This window comes from Drosophila obscura, unplaced genomic scaffold (genome assembly GCF_018151105.1).
Source record: "Drosophila obscura isolate BZ-5 IFL unplaced genomic scaffold, ASM1815110v1 contig_150, whole genome shotgun sequence".
In the NCBI taxonomy this organism is placed as follows: domain Eukaryota; kingdom Metazoa; phylum Arthropoda; class Insecta; order Diptera; family Drosophilidae; genus Drosophila; species Drosophila obscura.
Window position 1 is genome coordinate 3,368,860 of NW_024542736.1, and position 17,760 is coordinate 3,386,619.

Genomic DNA, 17,760 nt, shown 5'->3' on the forward strand with positions numbered 1-17,760 from the left:
AGCTCTCATAAATAATCCAATAAAAAGGACTTCTGAAAACTTGCCAATCTTGTAGAAAATGTATGTATCTATCGGATAAAATTATTTGTTTAGGGCTGAGTGTCCCAGCTAGCTATTAATATTAAACGGAATATCGAAATCAAAAAAATACCAATCCAAACATATCAAAAGCGCAACGACCGTAGCTCGATACTATCATGATAGTCGCAAAACCGCCGATAGTAGCGGATAGCAGCAAAACATCGATACCATCAATAGTGCCCTCGCTGGTTTGACAGTTGTGCAGAAATTTATTTATTTATATTAAAAAACAATAGGTAATTAATTATTCCATGTAACAGTAATATACCTAGATGACTTGCAAGTAAAGTGCTCGCTAGATAGTGAAAGAATAAAGTGTATATGTGACACATAAAGTGGCGGATATAATGTGAGTGCGGGGTACAACGTAGCACTTTCTTTTTGTCTGCAGCCAGCGAAAAATCAATATGTGTATGGGGTATAGAAATCGAATCTATAGTATAGAGGCAGTGGACTGATTATGCAGACATCTGGACAAGAACAAGTGTCGGTGTCTCGTCTCGCCCCCCACTCTCACGATAATCAAATCAGTATTACGAACCACAACGAAAATTAAAAAACCACAATGAGCAGGCACTATTCTTGTAATTTAAGATAGCCAGCGAAGCAATGAGTCCCGGTTGAACTTCAAACTGCTCGTATGATGATGATTCATTCAATTTACGCATTTATGTATATGTAATTCGCAGAAATCGGTAATCAGGCGTTGATTTTGAGGCTGCAAAGATGGGTTCGTTGTTCCGTAGCGAGGAGATGGCTTTGTGCCAGCTCTTCCTACAAAGTGAGGCTGCCTACGCGTGCGTATCGGAGCTGGGCGAACTAGGCCTGGTGCAGTTCCGTGATGTGAGTACCACCTCCGGTTATGGCCAGAGCAACACTTGAATCTATGTGCATACTCCCCTTTCAGCTCAATCCCGATGTGAACGCCTTCCAGCGCAAGTTCGTCAACGAGGTACGCCGCTGCGATGAGATGGAGCGTAAGCTGCGCTACTTGGAGAAGGAGATCAATAAGGATGGCATACCCATGCTCGACACGGGCGAGAGTCCCGAGGCACCACAGCCCCGTGAAATGATCGACCTGGAGGTGAGTTTTAGTGTCAGTTTGGGCATGGGCATGGATTTCTACGGCTTCCCTGCCATCTGGTTTCTACAGGCCACCTTTGAGAAACTGGAGAACGAGCTGAGGGAAGTCAACCAGAATGCGGAGGCATTGAAGCGCAACTTTCTGGAGCTGACCGAACTGAAGCATATTCTGCGCAAGACTCAGGTCTTCTTCGACGAGGTAAGCATGCGGTTTTGCAGCTGCACTAGTACGTGGCGGAGGTTGGCACTAAAAAAAAAAATAAACCAGTCCCAGTCGCTGGACAATTGCTAATTTCCAATTAACATATGGCTCAAGAGTACCAAAAAAACAAAAACAAAAAACTAACCAACTTTTCTAAGCAATAACAATAACCCGAGAACCTGCACCGACAACACAAGTGTGACAGCAGCCTCTGGTTTCTAGTTTCATAAGCAATCTCTCTATACTATTCCCCACCCAAACAACACCCGGTTGAGTCCAGCTCCAGCCCAATCCAAATCCAAAAACTTTAATTCTGAACACAAGACAAACACACAACAAACACACAGCTCGTGGCACATCCCTCAGATGTTCCTTTTTTGCGGCACAATTTCTGCCCCCAAATGATATGTGCTTACCCCCTTTTGTTTGATTTTTTGTACAATATACACCTGTAATTGTTTTGTATTCCCGTGTGCGTTAGATATCAGTTTATGGTTATTTGTTTCTATTCTATGCCTCGAAATGCTTTCTAAATCTCTATATACATGTGTATATATTACTTATCTGTATATGCCAGGACCCACCCAAACCCCAAACCCCCACACCCTTATTGTTTAGTATTAATTTTATGATTATTTTTTGCTATTTTCGGTTATTATATGATTCGTTTTTTACATTTTGTTTTTCCATATCAATCAATCAATCAATATATCCCACACCTTGACCAAAAACAAAAACCAACCCACAAAAAAATACAACACACACATACGAATACGAACACGACACACACCACCCCCCCTGTCGTACTGCCCGGTTGTGTTGCCAGTCGGTGCCCACGGTGTACAAGTCGAGTGCTCCCACACATTCATCCAACAAATATCGGCGCCTTCTGCAGATGTCCGACAATCAGAACGAGGATGAGCAGGCGCAGCTGCTGGGCGAGGAGGCGGTGCGTGCCAGCCAGCCGGGCCAAAATTTAAAACTTGGGTAAATATTGCTGTTTTCGGAAAACATCCCAACCAACAACAACAAACAACAACAACAACAGCAGCAGCAACAACCAAACAAACACCAAACACAACCAACAACAACAATGGGAAAACTAAACTCAGGGCCAAAAACTCGAATCTTGCTAGCTCTCCTGCTCCTCCTGCTCCTCGGTTGTTCTATGTTAGGATACCCTTGCCAGACGGTGCTACTATTCATATTAGAGGTTTGCATTGTCTTAAGTAAACTTATTCTCGAATCTATTCTATGCGTCCGTTTGTCTGTTTCAAAGACTCAGGCCCTTGTTTTGTAGATCCTCCATCACATTTAAACGAATTTCTTTGCTTAAAGAAACTGAAAACTTTCCATTATCGGTCTGCCAGGGTATCTTAAACGACGGTGTCCGTCGTTGTTTTTTTTTTTTGTTGTGTCGCTTATTACCCTCTCCCACCAGGGTGTTATCTGCATTTGTACAGTTAAAAAGTATTTTGCATATATGTACATAAGTATGTGTTTGCGTGTATGTATGTGTGTTAGTCCCATCAATAACTGTCTATCGAAATGTTTGCTCCGGTGTCGATAGGCTGTGGCTATCGAATTTAAATATAATCTCGTAAAGCAAATAATCTACATAATGTTTGCTGTGGTGTCGGTTTCCATTCTCTCCACTCGGCTATCAAAACTCAACTATTCCCATCCTCCCCACCTCCTGTCCTCCAATCCACACACATATCCACACAGAACGACTCGTTTGAATTCCTAATTTGGAGGCGGTTCTTGACTAACCAGCGAGCTACTAAACTAACCATAAGTCGTATCTTAGCTTAGCTTAGCTTATGTAAAATGCTTAGCCGAAAACCAACCAAAGATCGAAATCAATTTTGAAAACTGAATTTCTAGCAAGAAGGCGGTGTGAACCAAACCACCGAGTCGATGACGCGCGCCCTTATTACCGATGAGGCGCGCACCGCTGGTGCTTCCATGGGCCCCGTTCAGCTTGGGTACGTATCCAGCATTCGGCAGGCACAGAACACACACACACACACATTCCACCAAATCGGCCTGAAGAAATGTGTTCTACTACAACAATATATATATATTATACATATAACCATTTAACTTTAAATGAACTCAACAAATGCCACACAAAATTATTGCTTACTGCCGCCGCCAATGCCAAGAAACAAAACAAAAACTAACTGAGAAATCAATCAGCCGCCGCCGCCGCAGCCGCGCCTTAACAAAAACCAAAACGAACTGAAGCCCACAATCAATGTCTAAATGTCTAAAGAACAGCGCCAATCGCATGGATGGGAGGGAGTCTGGTTTCAAGCAATAATTTTCTGTGTAGAAGAAAGAAACAAACAACAACTAAAACAAACGTCCTTCTCTTCTTTGCTTCCTCTCTTCCCCCACACAAAAAACGTTTTCCAAATGTCCAAACAAACAAAAAACAAAAACCATTGGGTTCCAAAATATTTAGTTTCATGGAAAAATCGAATGAACGTGAGGATTATCTTCCATGGTTGGTACCCTGCCCAAACAGCCGAATTAGTTTAGGAATCAATCAATCAATAATACTGCCGCCGCCTCATTCTCAATCGATCAAACCAAAGCGCTCGCTCATCCACTTGTATTTGTATCGATCAATCGGTCGATTCTGCCGTATCAGCTGTATATAGAGACCATTAGTCATTAGCTTCGCTCGTACGCACACGCACCTGCACTGCATCCCCATCCGAAATCCGATCCCCATACAATGTGCTAACGTTTTACCTGTCCACCCTTCCAAGAAGAAAGATCCTTTGCCGTTTCTCGATCTGCTCATTCCATGCTCCTCCTGCTCCTCCTCCTACTACTCCTCCTTGCTCGTGCTGCGCGCCCACACGCGCCTGCGCTCTCCATTGGTAACTTTTGTGCTTGAGAGTTTAGTTTTCCTTTTTTTGTCGTAAATAACCGGAATGTCTCTCTGTTGAATGTCCCGCCCACACGTATGGAAGATCCGTATCTAATCTGTGTTCTCCTTTAGCTTTGTGGCTGGCGTTATACTGCGCGAACGTTTGCCGGCCTTCGAGCGGATGCTGTGGCGCGCCTGTCGAGGCAATGTGTTCCTGCGCCAGGCCATGATTGAGACACCGCTGGAGGATCCCACAAATGTAGGCCAATCGATTGAGAGACCTCAAACCATTATTAAACTTCTCTTGATCTATTTTTACAGGGCGATCAGGTGCACAAGTCGGTGTTCATCATCTTCTTCCAGGGCGATCAGTTGAAGACGCGCGTCAAGAAGATCTGCGAGGGCTTCCGTGCCACACTGTATCCGTGCCCCGAGGCCCCGGCCGATCGCCGTGAAATGGCCATGGGTGTGATGACGCGCATTGAGGATCTCAACACGGTGCTGGGCCAGACGCAAGATCATCGCCATCGTGTGCTGGTTGCGGCCGCCAAGAACCTGAAGAATTGGTTCGTGAAGGTGCGCAAGATCAAGGCCATCTACCATACGCTGAATCTCTTCAATCTGGATGTGACACAGAAGTGTCTGATTGCTGAGTGCTGGGTGCCGCTGCTGGATTTCGAGATCATTCAGCTGGCCCTGCGGCGTGGCACAGAGCGATCGGGCTCGTCGGTGCCGCCGATTCTCAATCGAATGCAAACGTTCGAGAATCCGCCCACCTATAATCGGACGAACAAGTTCACGAAGGCCTTTCAGGCCCTGATCGATGCGTATGGCGTGGCCAGCTACAGGGAAATGAATCCGGCTCCATACACGATCATCACGTTCCCCTTTCTGTTTGCCGTGATGTTCGGTGATTTGGGCCACGGTGCCATAATGGCATTGTTTGGCCTTTGGATGATACGCAAGGAGAAGGGGCTGGCCGCCCAGAAGACGGACAACGAGATATGGAATATATTCTTTGGCGGTCGCTACATCATCTTCCTGATGGGCGTTTTCTCCATGTACACGGGCCTGATCTACAACGATATATTCTCCAAGTCGCTGAACATCTTTGGCTCCCACTGGCAGATGTCGTACAACAAGTCAACGGTGATGGAGAACAAGTATCTGCAGCTCAGTCCCAAGGAGGATTACGAGGGCTCGCCGTATCCGTTTGGCATGGATCCGATTTGGCAGGTGGCGGGCTCCAATAAGATCATCTTCCACAATGCCTACAAGATGAAGATATCGATTATATTCGGTGTGACACACATGATCTTTGGCGTTGTCATGAGCTGGCACAATCACACCTATTTCCGCAACAGGATCTCCATGATCTACGAGTTCATTCCCCAGTTGGCATTCCTTCTGCTGCTCTTCTTCTACATGGTACTGCTGATGTTCATCAAATGGATTAAGTTTGCGGCCACCAATGAGAGTGAGTTTCAATCCAAAAGGATTAATTTGTTGTCTAATTAAGTAACAATTCCTCCTGCAGAGCCCTACTCGGAAGCCTGTGCGCCCTCTATACTGATCACATTCATCGACATGGTGCTGTTCAACACACCCAAGCCTGCGCCAGAGGGCTGCGAGCTGTACATGTTCTGGGGCCAGCATTTTGTCCAAGTGCTGTTCGTCGTGCTGGCCGTCGGCTGTATTCCCATCATGCTGCTGGCCAAACCCATGCTGATCATGCAGGCACGCAAATTGGCCAACGTAAGTAGATCGATCGTGTGCGCTCAATCGTTCACCCAAGACATCACAACATCACTCCCCACATGGCACTCCAGACTCCAATTATATACTAACCGCTTTTCGTTTATTGTGTGCTCTGTCCTCCCATTGAACACACACACACAATCCACACCAAACCAAACCACTAAACAAAACAAAAACCACACGTAAATTCCAAACCAAATACAAATAAAGGAAGAGGTTAGTCGTGTCGTAGTGTGTCCCTTGTGTGTTGTTGTGTGATTTCCCCACAGCAGTTCTCTAATCGCAGACTTTTCTTCTTTCACTTTGGCACAGGTTCAGCCCATTGCTGGGGCCTCATCCGATGCGGAGGTTGGTGGCGTGTCCAATGGCGGACCAAATGGTGGCGGCGGTCCGCACGAGGAGGAGGAGGAGATGTCGGAAATATTCATACACCAGAGCATACACACCATCGAATATGTCCTGGGTTCCGTCTCTCACACCGCCTCCTATTTGCGTTTGTGGGCGCTCTCCCTGGCCCATGCACGTAAGTATTTAATTCTAAATCTAAAAGAAGATTGCTCCGACTAATGTGAAATGTTCTTTCGCTTCCCATCCCACAGAGCTGGCCGAGGTCTTGTGGACCATGGTGTTGTCCATTGGTCTGAAGCAGGAGGGCTGGTTCGGCGGCGTCATATTGACCTGTGTGTTTGCCTTCTGGGCCATACTCACTGTGGGCATTCTGGTGCTAATGGAGGGCTTGTCGGCGTTCTTGCACACACTGCGTCTGCACTGGTGGGTTTGAGTGGCGCTTCCCAAAATCAAAGAGACCTCTACTTGTCCATATTTTCAATCCATTCGCAGGGTCGAGTTCCAGAGCAAGTTCTACAAGGGTCAGGGCTATGCTTTCCAGCCATTCTCCTTTGATGCCATCATTGAGAACGGATCTGCTGCAACCGAGGCCGAGTAGAGGATCCCGCGCAAAGGAAGCAGCAACAGCGATAACCAAAGCATGCTGAGAGTCTCATTGAGTTATATAAATAACTATCCACATAAGCTGATCTATTTAAATGGAATTTAACAAAACGTAAATTATGTACGCTGTTCGCTTTAATGTTCAATAATCGAGAATTTACGTATCTATAGCCCCCCAAGTCCCAAGCACGTGTGTTTAATGTTAGTACATAATCGATTAATGTTTCATGTAGTTCGTCGTCTGCCGTGCTTATTATATCTACTCATAAATAAATAGCATAGCGCCCGCTTAAGGGGTCAGCACCAAAAACAGGCACTATTTGGTGGCGGAATGTGTCCATCGCTTGGCCATCAGTTCGTCCAGAGCATTCACAAATTTCAGCATATTCTCGTTGGCCGACTCGTAGGCTCTGAGAGACGCAAAGTCTAGGCTGGCCAGTTGCACGGCCAACTGGCTGGGTTTGCAGGTGTAGAGGTACTGCTCGGAAGCCAGCTGCGTGGCCAATTCCTGCTGATGGTTGTCCATAAGCTCGTCGTTTACCACAATAAGTCCGGCCTTGCCGTTGGACAATATATCCATGCAGGTGCCGGCGCCGGCATGGCCAATGATCAAATCGGATGCCTTAATATCCTCTATATTGGGTCGAAACGTGTACTGCTCCAATTGGATGCCGTATTTCTGGCTTATCAGTCCAGACTCCGCCACTGGCACCGGCTCGGAATTGCCATGCTGCAGGATGAGTTTTCGGCACTGCCGCTGCTGCAGGGACTTTAGAGCCGACTCCGACGTTATGGCATTGATGAGGGCATCGAATCTTGTGGTGCCAACAGTCACATAAACGGTTTTTAAATGCATTTAACAAGTTTTGCTTTAGAGATGGGAATTATTGTAACAGCTGCTTTCAGTTATCGTTCTTCTTCGTCGCTTTGCCATTCACTGGAGCTGGGGCTTTTTAAGCTTTCCGATTAAATCAACCGTTACTTTTATGTAAATTCCAAAAAACACGCAATAACAAATTAAAGACATTAATTTATTATATTGATTATTTTTCTAAAAATATATTTACTCGATTCTTGTTACGCTCACATTGATACCCACACATACATAATTTCTCAAGAGCTTCGCGATCTATTTTGACCGTCGAAAGTATATTTTATCGATAAAACCGCTCTTTTCTGTTCTGTTTGTTCTCAGCCGTTGAGCTTAACGGTTGTTGTGTTCGGCTGCTCGGTACATATAACGGTGTTTCGTCGTCGTGGTCTTGGAAAAATTGCAAGCTTAGCACGCCGGCGCACAAGTGCTGAGGAAGTGTGTGATTTTTTAAGATTTTATTCAATTATCACACGACAACGTGCGCCTGCAAAAGTTTGGCCTACTACACTACGCCTATATATACATAGTCGAATATATGCACGTACATACATATGTAAACTTGCTCTTGCCAGTGTAATTGTGTTTGTGGTTTTCATGTGTGGGTGACCACACTCAAATGCGATTTACTGCACTTTTTCGTGGGTGTCGTCGTCGTCTCCAGCATAACAGTAAAGGTGTGAAAGAGTAAACAAACGAATCCAGTCAAGGGCCAAACGGTAAATTGAATTATTCTCACGTTGCTTACTTGCTCTTGCTCTTCGACGGCTGTGCGTGTGCAATGGTGTGTGTGTGTGTGTGTAGTCAAATGCTATGTGCGTGGGTCCGTGTGTGAGAAAGTAATTGACTAATCAACACTTCATTTAATTTCATTTTTATTTCTGCACACTTTCAAGTTTGTTTATTTTATTTGCCGTTTGTTTGCTGGTGGATTTGCGCTTCACTTGGCGGCATCTGGAAACGATTAAATGATATTTACAGTTGGCCAGAGTACAGAGCGCACTTGCTCTCCTCTCTTGCTCTTCCTCGTTCTTTTATTCTAATTATGCTTTTACGCAGGATCCATAAATTATAGCAAAAAACTTTCCTTGGCGGGCGGCTCGTCTTTTTATGATCGCAAATATTTTTTGAAAACAGAAAAAGATAATATTCTGCATATACAAATTTGTAGAAATAATCAAGGTACTGCCGAAATCCAATTAGAGCAGAAGTGCAAATTATTCAAGCGGCCCAACCCGAGATCAGTTCTTCATTTGTGTCCAGCCGTCCAACCCCACCACTTGCTAAAGCACACACACACACACCCATGCATGCCCCCCTCCCACACAAGCGCCAGAAATCACTCATCGCCCAATAAATTCTGTCTTTATTGGTATTGGTGTCTGTTTAATGCTGCTGCTGCTGCTGATGCTGGGAGAGGAGAAGAACACCGTTGAGCGATTAAATTTGTTTTAATGTCTTAATCGTGGGTGTGAGCAGGAGAGAGAGAGAGAGATGGAAGCAATATTTACATGTCATTTCAGCCGGTGAAACGGACCACACTCTCTGTCTCTCGCCAATGTGATTAACATTCTCTCTCTTGCTGCCAGACGCAAAGGCGCTACGGCATCCATGTCCTTGTATTAATTAATTGACTGCAAAGTATATCTATGGCCATATGGCTACATCATCATTGCTTCGCCATCGGCTTGTACGCAGTTTATCAATGAAATATAGCCATAAATTGGATCCCCAGCGGGAGTCAGTCAGTCCACACACCCGACACATCCCCTCCATCAACCTACCACCACCCCCCATGGGCGTCATATCGTTTGCAGCCTTATATTCATGAAGGTCAGACATCGTGTCAGCATCGGGTCAGGGGGATTGACTTCTGTACTAGTTGTCGGCGTTTAATTGCAGTAATTTGCAAAAAAAAAAAAAAAAAAAAAAAAAACAGTAACAGCAGGAGAAGCAGCATCAGAGATGGGGCAGCAGCTGGGGAGCAGAGCAGCAGAAGTGGCTGATCAAATTAATGTCATAACTCAATTAGTCGGGGCGGACATATTTGAATGAATGCTCTGCTCTGCTCTGCTCTGCTCCTCTCTGACTCGTTCGTATAAGCTGATTTATGGCGCTGTTGTTGCGCTCCTCAATTTATTCTCAAACTTTTGCCAATTGATAATGACGTCGGGAGTTCGGACATTCCGTTCTGTTCTGTTGTCCCCCATACTTGAGCGCCCGTAATCGCAAGCTCGCAAAATTGCAGATGAAAGGTCACACCCACCACCACCCAGGGTGATTGACATTTTTAAGATAGTACGACAATAAAGTACTTATTTTGTGGGACTATGAGTGTTTGCCATGGCTTTAAATCATCCAAAAGGGATTACTAGATTCTGTTTCTCTCTTGAAGCATTCGCTTGTGCGTCTCGAGCATAAATTCAATTTGATTTTAAAGTTTTTGGATGGATTTTCCTGGAATTTTGTGGCTTCTTAAAGTCTTAATCTGTTTTTATTTCTTAGAACAGAATGTACATAGCTTGATGATCCCCTAGGTCTGCTGACAAGCTTATTGATAAGGGTAAAAACGCTTGACCACACCACGTATTCGTATTAGGAATAACCCACGCATAATACCTAAGCCAAGTCAATTATTATTATTGTAATTTCTTTCGTGGACCAGTTTGGAACAAGTTGCCAGCAAAATTTCTCAGTGGGGAAATATCAAGTGAGTAAATGACGTTGAGGGGAAACACCTTGTGGCGAATGCCAATGCACGCCTGACCAGATCTATGTAGATCTTTATAGCGTTAAGCTTTCTGGGTTTAACGAAAAAAAAACCCATTGCCTGACATAAGTGTGGTGTGTGTGTGGGGGGGCCAACAAAAGGCAGTTGAATATACATGTTTATCTGTCTGTCTGGCAGAGGGATTGTCTCTACGAATATTACACGAACAATGAATGGAATGATTTGTTGTTAGCCGCTGTTAATTATACACCAGAAGCAGCAGCAGCAGTCTCTGGGATGAGCTAATGGCAGCGTTACGTACTTGGCTTGGCCACTCCTCCCGCAGGTTTTGTTAACTAAACGATTACTTACCCCACAGAACTGCAGTGGTGCGGGCAACCCTTTTCCTTTGGCTTCGCTTCGCTTCCTTTTGCCAGCCGCAAATGGGGTTGAGATGCACAATTTGATCGGCAGTGACACATGACACAGAGCCAGAGGGAGAGAGAGAAACCACTTAAGTGGAGAGAATAATACTGTGTGTACTGCCGTGATTGCAGCCAACCTGCAGCTGGATATCACATTACCTGCCACCACACACCACAAACCAGCAGGAAGTGGAAGTGGAAGTGGTGTACCCAGATCCTGATTACTAATCGATAGCTTCTTCCTGTTCCTGTTTTTGCAGAATCGATTGGATAGCCAACCACTACTCGAGATGGTCGTCAAGGAGATGCCGCTGCACGAGAATCTCAGCATGGAGAACCGTTCGGGCAGCACAGCCGCCCCAACCACCACAACGACCAGCTTCTCGCGTGTGGGCCGACGCTACAGCCTGTCCCTGACTACAGCCGTGCTCCTGGTCTCCTTTTTCCTGTGCACGCTGCTCGCCGTGGGCCTGATTGTGTACAACTTTGCCACATGCGACCAACTGTCGCCCGGCGAGGGCGACGACATTGTCTGCACCAGTGTCCATCAGCGGCACAAGCAGCGCCACGGCCACAGCGATGGCCAGCCCAAGTACGATCGCGATGTGCGCCTGCCCCGCTCCATACAGCCGCTGAAGTACAACATCACACTTGTGCCGCAGCTGAGCGGCAACTTTAGCTTTGCCGGCACCGTGCAGATCCGCATACGAGTGCTGGAGGATTGCTACAACATCACCATGCACGCCGAGGAGCTGAATATCTCGCGCAGCGATGCCGCCGTCTACCGGCTGCTGGCCAAGGAGCAGCTGGACAAGGACAGTCTGCGCATCCACAAACAGTATCTGGTGGGGGCCAAGCAGTTCTTTGTGATCGAGCTGTATGACAAGCTGCTGCGGGGCGCCGAGTATGTGGTGCATCTGCGCTTCGATGGCATCATTCAGGACTACCTGCAGGGATTCTATCGCAGCTCCTATGAGGTGCGCAACGAAACGAGGTGAGTTCCAGCCCTGCAGCGAAGTTTCCTCTGTTCAGTTGAGGGGTTCCTCTTCCAGGTGGGTCGCCTCCACACAGTTCCAGGCGACGGATGCCCGACGCGCCTTTCCCTGCTTCGATGAGCCAGCGCTAAAGGCCAACTTTACGCTGCACATTGCACGACCACGCAACATGACCACTGTCTCCAACATGCCCATTGTGTCCAGCAATAATCAGTAAGCATAAAAGGGAGCACCTTCTAGCAGATACCCTCTAATGCTGCTCCTCCCTTGTGCCTCCACAGCGAAACCATTCCCAGCTATGTGTGGGATCACTTTGCCGAGTCGCTGCCCATGTCCACATATCTGGTGGCCTATGCCATAACCGACTTTTCGCACATCTCCTCGGGCAACATCTCGGTGTGGGCCAGGGCCGATGCCATCAAGTCGGCGGAATATGCATTGAGTGTGGCCCCCAAGATACTCAACTTTCTGCAGGAGTTCTTCAATGTGACATTCCCGCTGCCAAAGATCGACATGATCGCCCTGCCCGAGTTCCAGGCGGGCGCCATGGAGAACTGGGGTCTGATTACCTTCCGGGAGACAACGATGCTGTACGATCCGGGCGTGGCAACGGCCAACAACAAGCAGCGTGTGGCCTCGGTGGTGGGCCACGAGTTGGCCCATCAGTGGTTCGGAAATTTGGTGACGCCCAGCTGGTGGTCCGATATCTGGCTGAATGAGGGATTCGCCAGCTATATGGAGTACATTACGGCGGATGCTGTGGCCCCCGAGTGGAAGCAGCTCGATCAGTTTGTGGTCAATGAGCTGCAGACGGTGTTCCAGCTGGATGCGCTCTCCACATCGCACAAGATCTCCCATCAGGTGTTCAATCCGCAGGAGATATCCGAGATATTCGATCGCATTTCGTATGCCAAGGGATCGGCCATCATACGCATGATGGCTCACTTTCTGACCAATCCAGTGTTCCGTCGCGGACTCAGCAAGTATCTGCAGGAGATGTAAGTGAAGAATCCCTTTAAACGAATTCTGCTCCTCCTCAACTCCATTCACTTGGCAGGGCGTACAACTCGGCCACGCAGGACGATCTCTGGCGTTTCCTAACGAACGAAGCGAAATCCTCGGGGCTGCTGGATCACAGCACCAGTGTCAAGGAAATCATGGACACGTGGACGCTGCAGGTGGGCTATCCGGTGGTGAAGATCTCGCGGCATCCCAACTCGAATGCCATACGTCTGGAGCAAGTGCGTTTCGTCTACACCAACACCACGAAGGAGGATGAGGGCCTGCTCTGGTGGATCCCAGTGACCTTTACCACCGCCTCGGAATTGAATTTTGACAACACCCGCCCCACCACCTGGATACCGCGCACAAAGCTGTACGAGCTGGAGAATCGTAATCTGTCCACCGCCAAGTGGTTCATCTTCAACATCCAGCAGACGGGCTACTATCGCGTCAACTACGATCTGGACAATTGGCGCGCGGTGACCGAGCATCTGATGGATGCCAAGCACTTTGAGGAGATTGCTCCGGCCAATCGGGCCCAACTAATTGACGATGTACTGAATCTGGCACGTGGCTCGTATCTGTCGTATGGCACGGCCATGAATCTCACCCGCTACCTCGCCCACGAGACAGGCCATGTGCCGTGGAAGGCGGCCATCACGAATTTCAATTTTATTGATTCCATGTTTGTCAACTCCGGTGACTACGATCTGCTCAAGGTATGGGCTGCACATCGCCTCCAGGGGTTAATCATTAATCAATCTTCTATTAGAACTATCTGCTGAAGCAACTGCGAAAGGTCTACGATGAGGTGGGATTCAAGGATTCGCAGCGGGAAAGCGAGGACATATTGCTGCTATTGAAACGTGCCGAGATTCTGAATATGGCCTGCCATTTGGGGCATCAGGAGTGCATCTCCGAGAGCAATAGGCATTTCCAAAACTGGGTGCAGTCGCCCAATCCCGATGCCAACAATCCGTAAGCAAAAGCCGCAACTAAACCAGCGGAACGAACGCATAATTAATGAAATTCCTTCTGCACAGAATTGGACCCAATCTGCGTGGTGTTGTCTACTGTTCGGCCATACAATATGGCACCGAATACGAATGGGACTTTGCCTTCGAGCGGTATCTGAAGACCAGCATACCGGCGGAGAAGGAGCTGCTGCTGAGTGCGCTCGGGTGCTCCAAGGAGCCCTGGCTGCTCTATCGCTATCTGCGACGTGGCATTGCCGGCCAGCACATACGCAAGCAGGATGTCTTTCGGGTGTTTGCTGCCGTCTCCAGTACGGTGGTGGGCCAGCAGATAGCCTTTGATTTCCTACGCAATAACTGGCAAGAGATCAACACCTAGTAAGGAGATCAACACCACCAAGTGCCCAGAGTGCCACTGCAGACTTATACTACATTTTTGTTCGTTCCAGCATGGGATCCCAGATATCAAACATACACACAATGCTAAAGTTTGCCACGAAGCGCATGAATTCCAAGTTCCAGTTGGCCGAATTCGAGGACTTTGTGAAGGATGCGCACTGGGACTACGACAGACCCATCCGGCAGATCGTCGAACAGGTGGAGACCAGCGTGGACTGGATGAACCGCAACTACAAGTCGATTGTCGAGTGGCTGAAGATAGAGACACAGCGGGGAGGAGCGTAAGCAGGAGCCTTGGCAGCCTTGGCTGGATCAATGCTGCAGCAGTATTAGAATACATTTTGCAACTGCAACTGCATTATTATCATTTTTTAACCCTTAAGTTCTTGTCTTGGGCAGCCAATGCATTTATATTTAGTATTTATATTTATGTATGTATCTCGAGTGTTTTACTGTTTTGAGTTTCGCCAAAGGGGAACGAACCCTTCGGCCTTTGGCAGACAGATCAACAACAACAACAAAAGAAATATAGGGGAAACAAAAGCGACGGCCTCCCCGTCCGTCCAATGCTGAAGCTGAAGCGCTTGCCTCGTATCGTATCGATGGTTTCTTGTACTTTTTAATGTATGCTCGTACTTTGTTCATTTCGTAAATTACAATTATGAAAGTCTTGTAATAATAATAATTTTGTTTAGTTTTAACTCTACCCGTATTTACCCGTACTTGTACTTAAATGTAAATCGAATTAAATGGAATGCAAATGGATTGTCAAAGTCACATCACATCAGTCACGTTTCACAGGCTGAGCTCTCCGGCTGCCTGGCAGTCTGAGGACATCGGCGAACATAAGTGTGCCCACAAACACCATCACTGTGCCTAGCCAGTGGTACACCGTAAAGGGATTGCGGAAGTAGACGATCGAAAACACCAACGAAATGAACTTGCGCAGGGTTATGATCAGTGTTACGGTGAGGGAGCTGCATTCCGTCGTCAAGGCATACACCGAACTGATGCACATATGCTGCGTGAGCACGTTGCCCAGCAGATAGAGCAAAATCAGTGGCACCGACACGCCCAGCAGAGGCAGTGCGAAGGCTTCACCCGCGCAGGCCAGCCGCCAATGGTCTGATATGTTGTCGTGCATGAGGAGAAAGGCGGGCAGTGGCAACAGGTGGGTGTAGTACAGGGCTTCGCGGGCACATTTGCCATGTCGCCGATAGAGCAGCTCCTGGGTGATGCCCATGTACGAGGAGACGAAGAGGGCCAGCACCAGCAGCATTACACCCACGAGCCAACGCCATACGTCTGCCTCCGTGGCGCTGTGGACGGGCAAATCCCGACTGGAGAAGTACGTGCAAATGAAGATACCCACGCTAATCATAATGACCGATATATACTGGCCCATCCGATACGTTTGCTTGAGTATTATGGTGCCCAAGCACATGTTGGATATGAGCGAGCCTCCACGTATGATCATATGCAGCGTCATGGACACATTGAACTCGAACACATAGTTATTGCACACACTCGTCAGAAAGAACATCGCCACCAGCAGAGCATAGTCCCGCAGGCTGATTTTCCTTTGAGCCAGTCCTAGCCGGGATGTAAAGATGAACCCTTCCAGGGCTATGAACGCGAACTGGGCCGCGGTGACGAGGTTCCCAATGCCCGGATCGAGTTTCACCAGCAGCTCCAGAAATACTACGCCGCTGCAGCAGCCTACAAGTACGCCGCCCATGGCCAGAACACACCGGCGACTTATTTGCATCTTTATGCTATCAACGCAAAACTAGGAATAAAATAAACCGGTGAATATAACACCATCAAGGTACCAGTTGGCCTTGACTCAGGGTTCTGGTTGATCTTGGTCATTATGATGAATTCGTTAAGCCAATAGGTTTCGACCAAAACAAAGGGCAACAGGTATCGATAGTCTACCATCTCTAGAACAGCTGACAGCGATAAGCGCCATTATGAAAATTGTAAGCAAAACAAAACAAAGTTAAATGTAATTCATTCACCTAGAAACAGTTAATCTTCTGAACGATGATAAGAAGAGCCATTTGTACTGAAACAGGGTGCATCCAGTCGAAGTGGAGTTCAAATCCATAGTCGTAGGTACATTTAGTCATGGAAATAAAAATTTCGTTTAATCACATTCGAAACAATTGCACCAATAGTCCACAGGGTGCTCGTACAAAAAGAAATACATATAGACATGATATGATATGTTGTACAATAATACAATAGATGAATTTTACATATGGGTATAGATTCGATTCGCGAAATCAGTTCCTGCTTTGCAGTAGTTCAATAATTTGATTCAATTTATCCGTTTGCTGAGCCTCAAACGCCTCCAATCTTTTCGTAACAAGTTGCTCCAGCTGCTCGAATTTCTTGTCTATGTGCTTCTGGAGGCTGGATAAATCTGAGGGAAAAACCTTAGCTGGCGCCTCGGCATGAGTGGCGCAGCCTTTTATCAGGGACATAAGCTCCGGCGGCGGTTTCTCGCCCTCACCCTCCTTCTTAGCTGTGGCTGGCGTTTCCGCCGGCGTGGTACAGCCCTTCATAAGGGACATAAACTGCTGCAACTTTTCGCTTTTCTCCTCTGGCTTAGCTTTGCCATCGCCAGTGCCACCTGTTTGGAGCAGCTCCTGGATTTTTTGTATGTCCACAGGCCGCGGCAGCTGTGTGGTAATGCCATTCGGATTCGGCGCCACATGCAGGATGGCTCCATAGACGCAGATTTCATTGGCCGATGTGAGCAATTTGAGATTTATATCTGCTATGCCGGAACGATCGATTTCCATATCATAGCGATACGGGCGTATAGACATATCGTCGTCATCTTCCTCGAGGCAAGTGCCATAGATTGTTTCGCAGTACTCCTGCAATGGCCCTATAAATAGTTCCACCTTGGGCGCGCTGCAGACGAGCGTAAGGGCGGCGATTTTTAAACGAGGAACTATTTGAAAACGCAGCTCACAGGGCGGTGGCGGCACATCGTTGTGGGAAAACAGGACAGCACGACTCTCATTGACAACGTCATCTAGGTCGGGTCTGTGGACAAAGGCATACAAAGAATACATGTAATGCTTGTAATAATTGTACATACATATATGTAAACCAGTTTTAGGGGCGTGAAATCCTTTGTCTTACTTGACAAAAACATCGTCATCGGACAGCAGTGTGGGCACCAGTTTGGAGAGCTCATTTCCAGCGGTTTGAGTCCAGCTGCAGCGGGCAGTCACCGGGACGGACATTATTTAATTATTGAACAACAAAAAAAAGCGTTGCACTGCAATCAAAACACAGCTAGAGATGACACAGTCGTTGATAACACACAACGTGGCTGCCAACTTGTTGCGCGAGATGAGCTGCCAACCCGCGAATTCCACCCACCCAAAATGCAACCAGGCGCCGTG

The 17,760-nt window shown here is 47.3% G+C and overlaps 5 protein-coding genes across 15 annotated transcripts; 2 read left to right on the forward strand and 3 right to left on the reverse strand.

Annotated features, from left to right (window-relative positions):
- The first annotated feature begins 227 nt into the window (after window positions 1–227).
- LOC111069754 (V-type proton ATPase 116 kDa subunit a1) lies at window positions 228–7,267 on the forward strand. 10 transcript variants are annotated; one of them, XM_022359968.2, is made up of 13 exons: window positions 228–317; window positions 771–924; window positions 989–1,165; window positions 1,235–1,363; window positions 3,254–3,354; window positions 3,837–3,878; window positions 4,383–4,509; window positions 4,572–5,727; window positions 5,788–6,005; window positions 6,219–6,224; window positions 6,321–6,531; window positions 6,608–6,779; window positions 6,849–7,267. In XM_022359968.2, the coding sequence occupies exons 2-13, from the start codon at window positions 808–810 to the stop codon at window positions 6,952–6,954; spliced, it is 2,562 nt and encodes an 853-aa protein (XP_022215660.1). In that variant the 5' UTR covers window positions 228–317; window positions 771–807; the 3' UTR covers window positions 6,955–7,267. The 10 variants fall into 10 exon arrangements, with proteins under 10 accessions (XP_022215660.1, XP_022215633.1, XP_022215683.1 ...); XM_022359941.2 differs by lacking the exons at window positions 3,254–3,354; window positions 3,837–3,878 and adding an exon at window positions 2,193–2,353; XM_022359991.2 differs by lacking the exons at window positions 3,254–3,354; window positions 3,837–3,878 and adding an exon at window positions 2,262–2,353.
- LOC111069844 (UDP-N-acetylglucosamine transferase subunit ALG13 homolog) lies at window positions 7,057–8,332 on the reverse strand. The gene is made up of 2 exons (XM_022360040.2): window positions 8,027–8,332; window positions 7,057–7,940 (listed from the first exon to the last, which is right to left on the reverse strand). Exon 2 carries the CDS (start codon window positions 7,813–7,815, stop codon window positions 7,276–7,278), a length of 540 nt encoding a protein of 179 aa, XP_022215732.2. The 5' UTR covers window positions 7,816–7,940; window positions 8,027–8,332; the 3' UTR covers window positions 7,057–7,275.
- LOC111069740 (aminopeptidase N) lies at window positions 8,133–15,100 on the forward strand. 2 transcript variants are annotated; one of them, XM_022359925.2, is made up of 8 exons: window positions 8,133–8,549; window positions 11,226–11,959; window positions 12,018–12,173; window positions 12,242–12,958; window positions 13,018–13,681; window positions 13,735–13,940; window positions 14,006–14,314; window positions 14,386–15,100. In XM_022359925.2, exons 2-8 carry the CDS (start codon window positions 11,256–11,258, stop codon window positions 14,618–14,620), a joined length of 2,991 nt encoding a protein of 996 aa, XP_022215617.2. In that variant the 5' UTR covers window positions 8,133–8,549; window positions 11,226–11,255; the 3' UTR covers window positions 14,621–15,100. The 2 variants fall into 2 exon arrangements, with proteins under 2 accessions (XP_022215617.2, XP_022215623.2); XM_022359931.2 differs by having other exon boundaries at window positions 8,133–8,507.
- LOC111069817 (UDP-xylose and UDP-N-acetylglucosamine transporter) lies at window positions 14,935–16,227 on the reverse strand. Its single transcript, XM_022360013.2, has one exon. It carries the CDS (start codon window positions 16,101–16,103, stop codon window positions 15,120–15,122), a length of 984 nt encoding a protein of 327 aa, XP_022215705.2. The 5' UTR covers window positions 16,104–16,227; the 3' UTR covers window positions 14,935–15,119.
- A 236-nt stretch (window positions 16,228–16,463) lies between these two features.
- On the reverse strand, window positions 16,464–17,669 carry LOC111069827. The gene is made up of 2 exons (XM_022360021.2): window positions 17,495–17,669; window positions 16,464–17,395 (listed from the first exon to the last, which is right to left on the reverse strand). The coding sequence occupies exons 1-2, from the start codon at window positions 17,596–17,598 to the stop codon at window positions 16,624–16,626; spliced, it is 876 nt and encodes a 291-aa protein (XP_022215713.2). The 5' UTR covers window positions 17,599–17,669; the 3' UTR covers window positions 16,464–16,623.
- Window positions 17,670–17,760: the final 91 nt, after the last annotated feature.

Coding starts and splice junctions, on each gene's coding strand:
- LOC111069754 (XM_022359941.2), top strand. CDS start 808: ATGGGTTCGTTGTTCCGTAGCGAGGAGATGGCTTTGTGCCAGCTCTTC. Junction 6,532..6,607: donor GCTCTCCCTGGCCCATGCAC/GTAAGTATTTAA, acceptor CCCATCCCACAG/AGCTGGCCGAGGTCTTGTGG. Junction 6,780..6,848: donor CACACACTGCGTCTGCACTG/GTGGGTTTGAGT, acceptor ATCCATTCGCAG/GGTCGAGTTCCAGAGCAAGT.
- LOC111069844 (XM_022360040.2), bottom strand. CDS start 7,815: ATGCATTTAAAAACCGTTTATGTGACTGTTGGCACCACAAGATTCGAT.
- LOC111069740 (XM_022359925.2), top strand. CDS start 11,256: ATGGTCGTCAAGGAGATGCCGCTGCACGAGAATCTCAGCATGGAGAAC. Junction 11,960..12,017: donor GAGGTGCGCAACGAAACGAG/GTGAGTTCCAGC, acceptor TTCCTCTTCCAG/GTGGGTCGCCTCCACACAGT. Junction 13,682..13,734: donor GTGACTACGATCTGCTCAAG/GTATGGGCTGCA, acceptor ATCTTCTATTAG/AACTATCTGCTGAAGCAACT.
- LOC111069817 (XM_022360013.2), bottom strand. CDS start 16,103: ATGCAAATAAGTCGCCGGTGTGTTCTGGCCATGGGCGGCGTACTTGTA.
- LOC111069827 (XM_022360021.2), bottom strand. CDS start 17,598: ATGTCCGTCCCGGTGACTGCCCGCTGCAGCTGGACTCAAACCGCTGGA. Junction 17,396..17,494: donor GATGACGATGTTTTTGTCAA/GTAAGACAAAGG, acceptor CTTTGTCCACAG/ACCCGACCTAGATGACGTTG.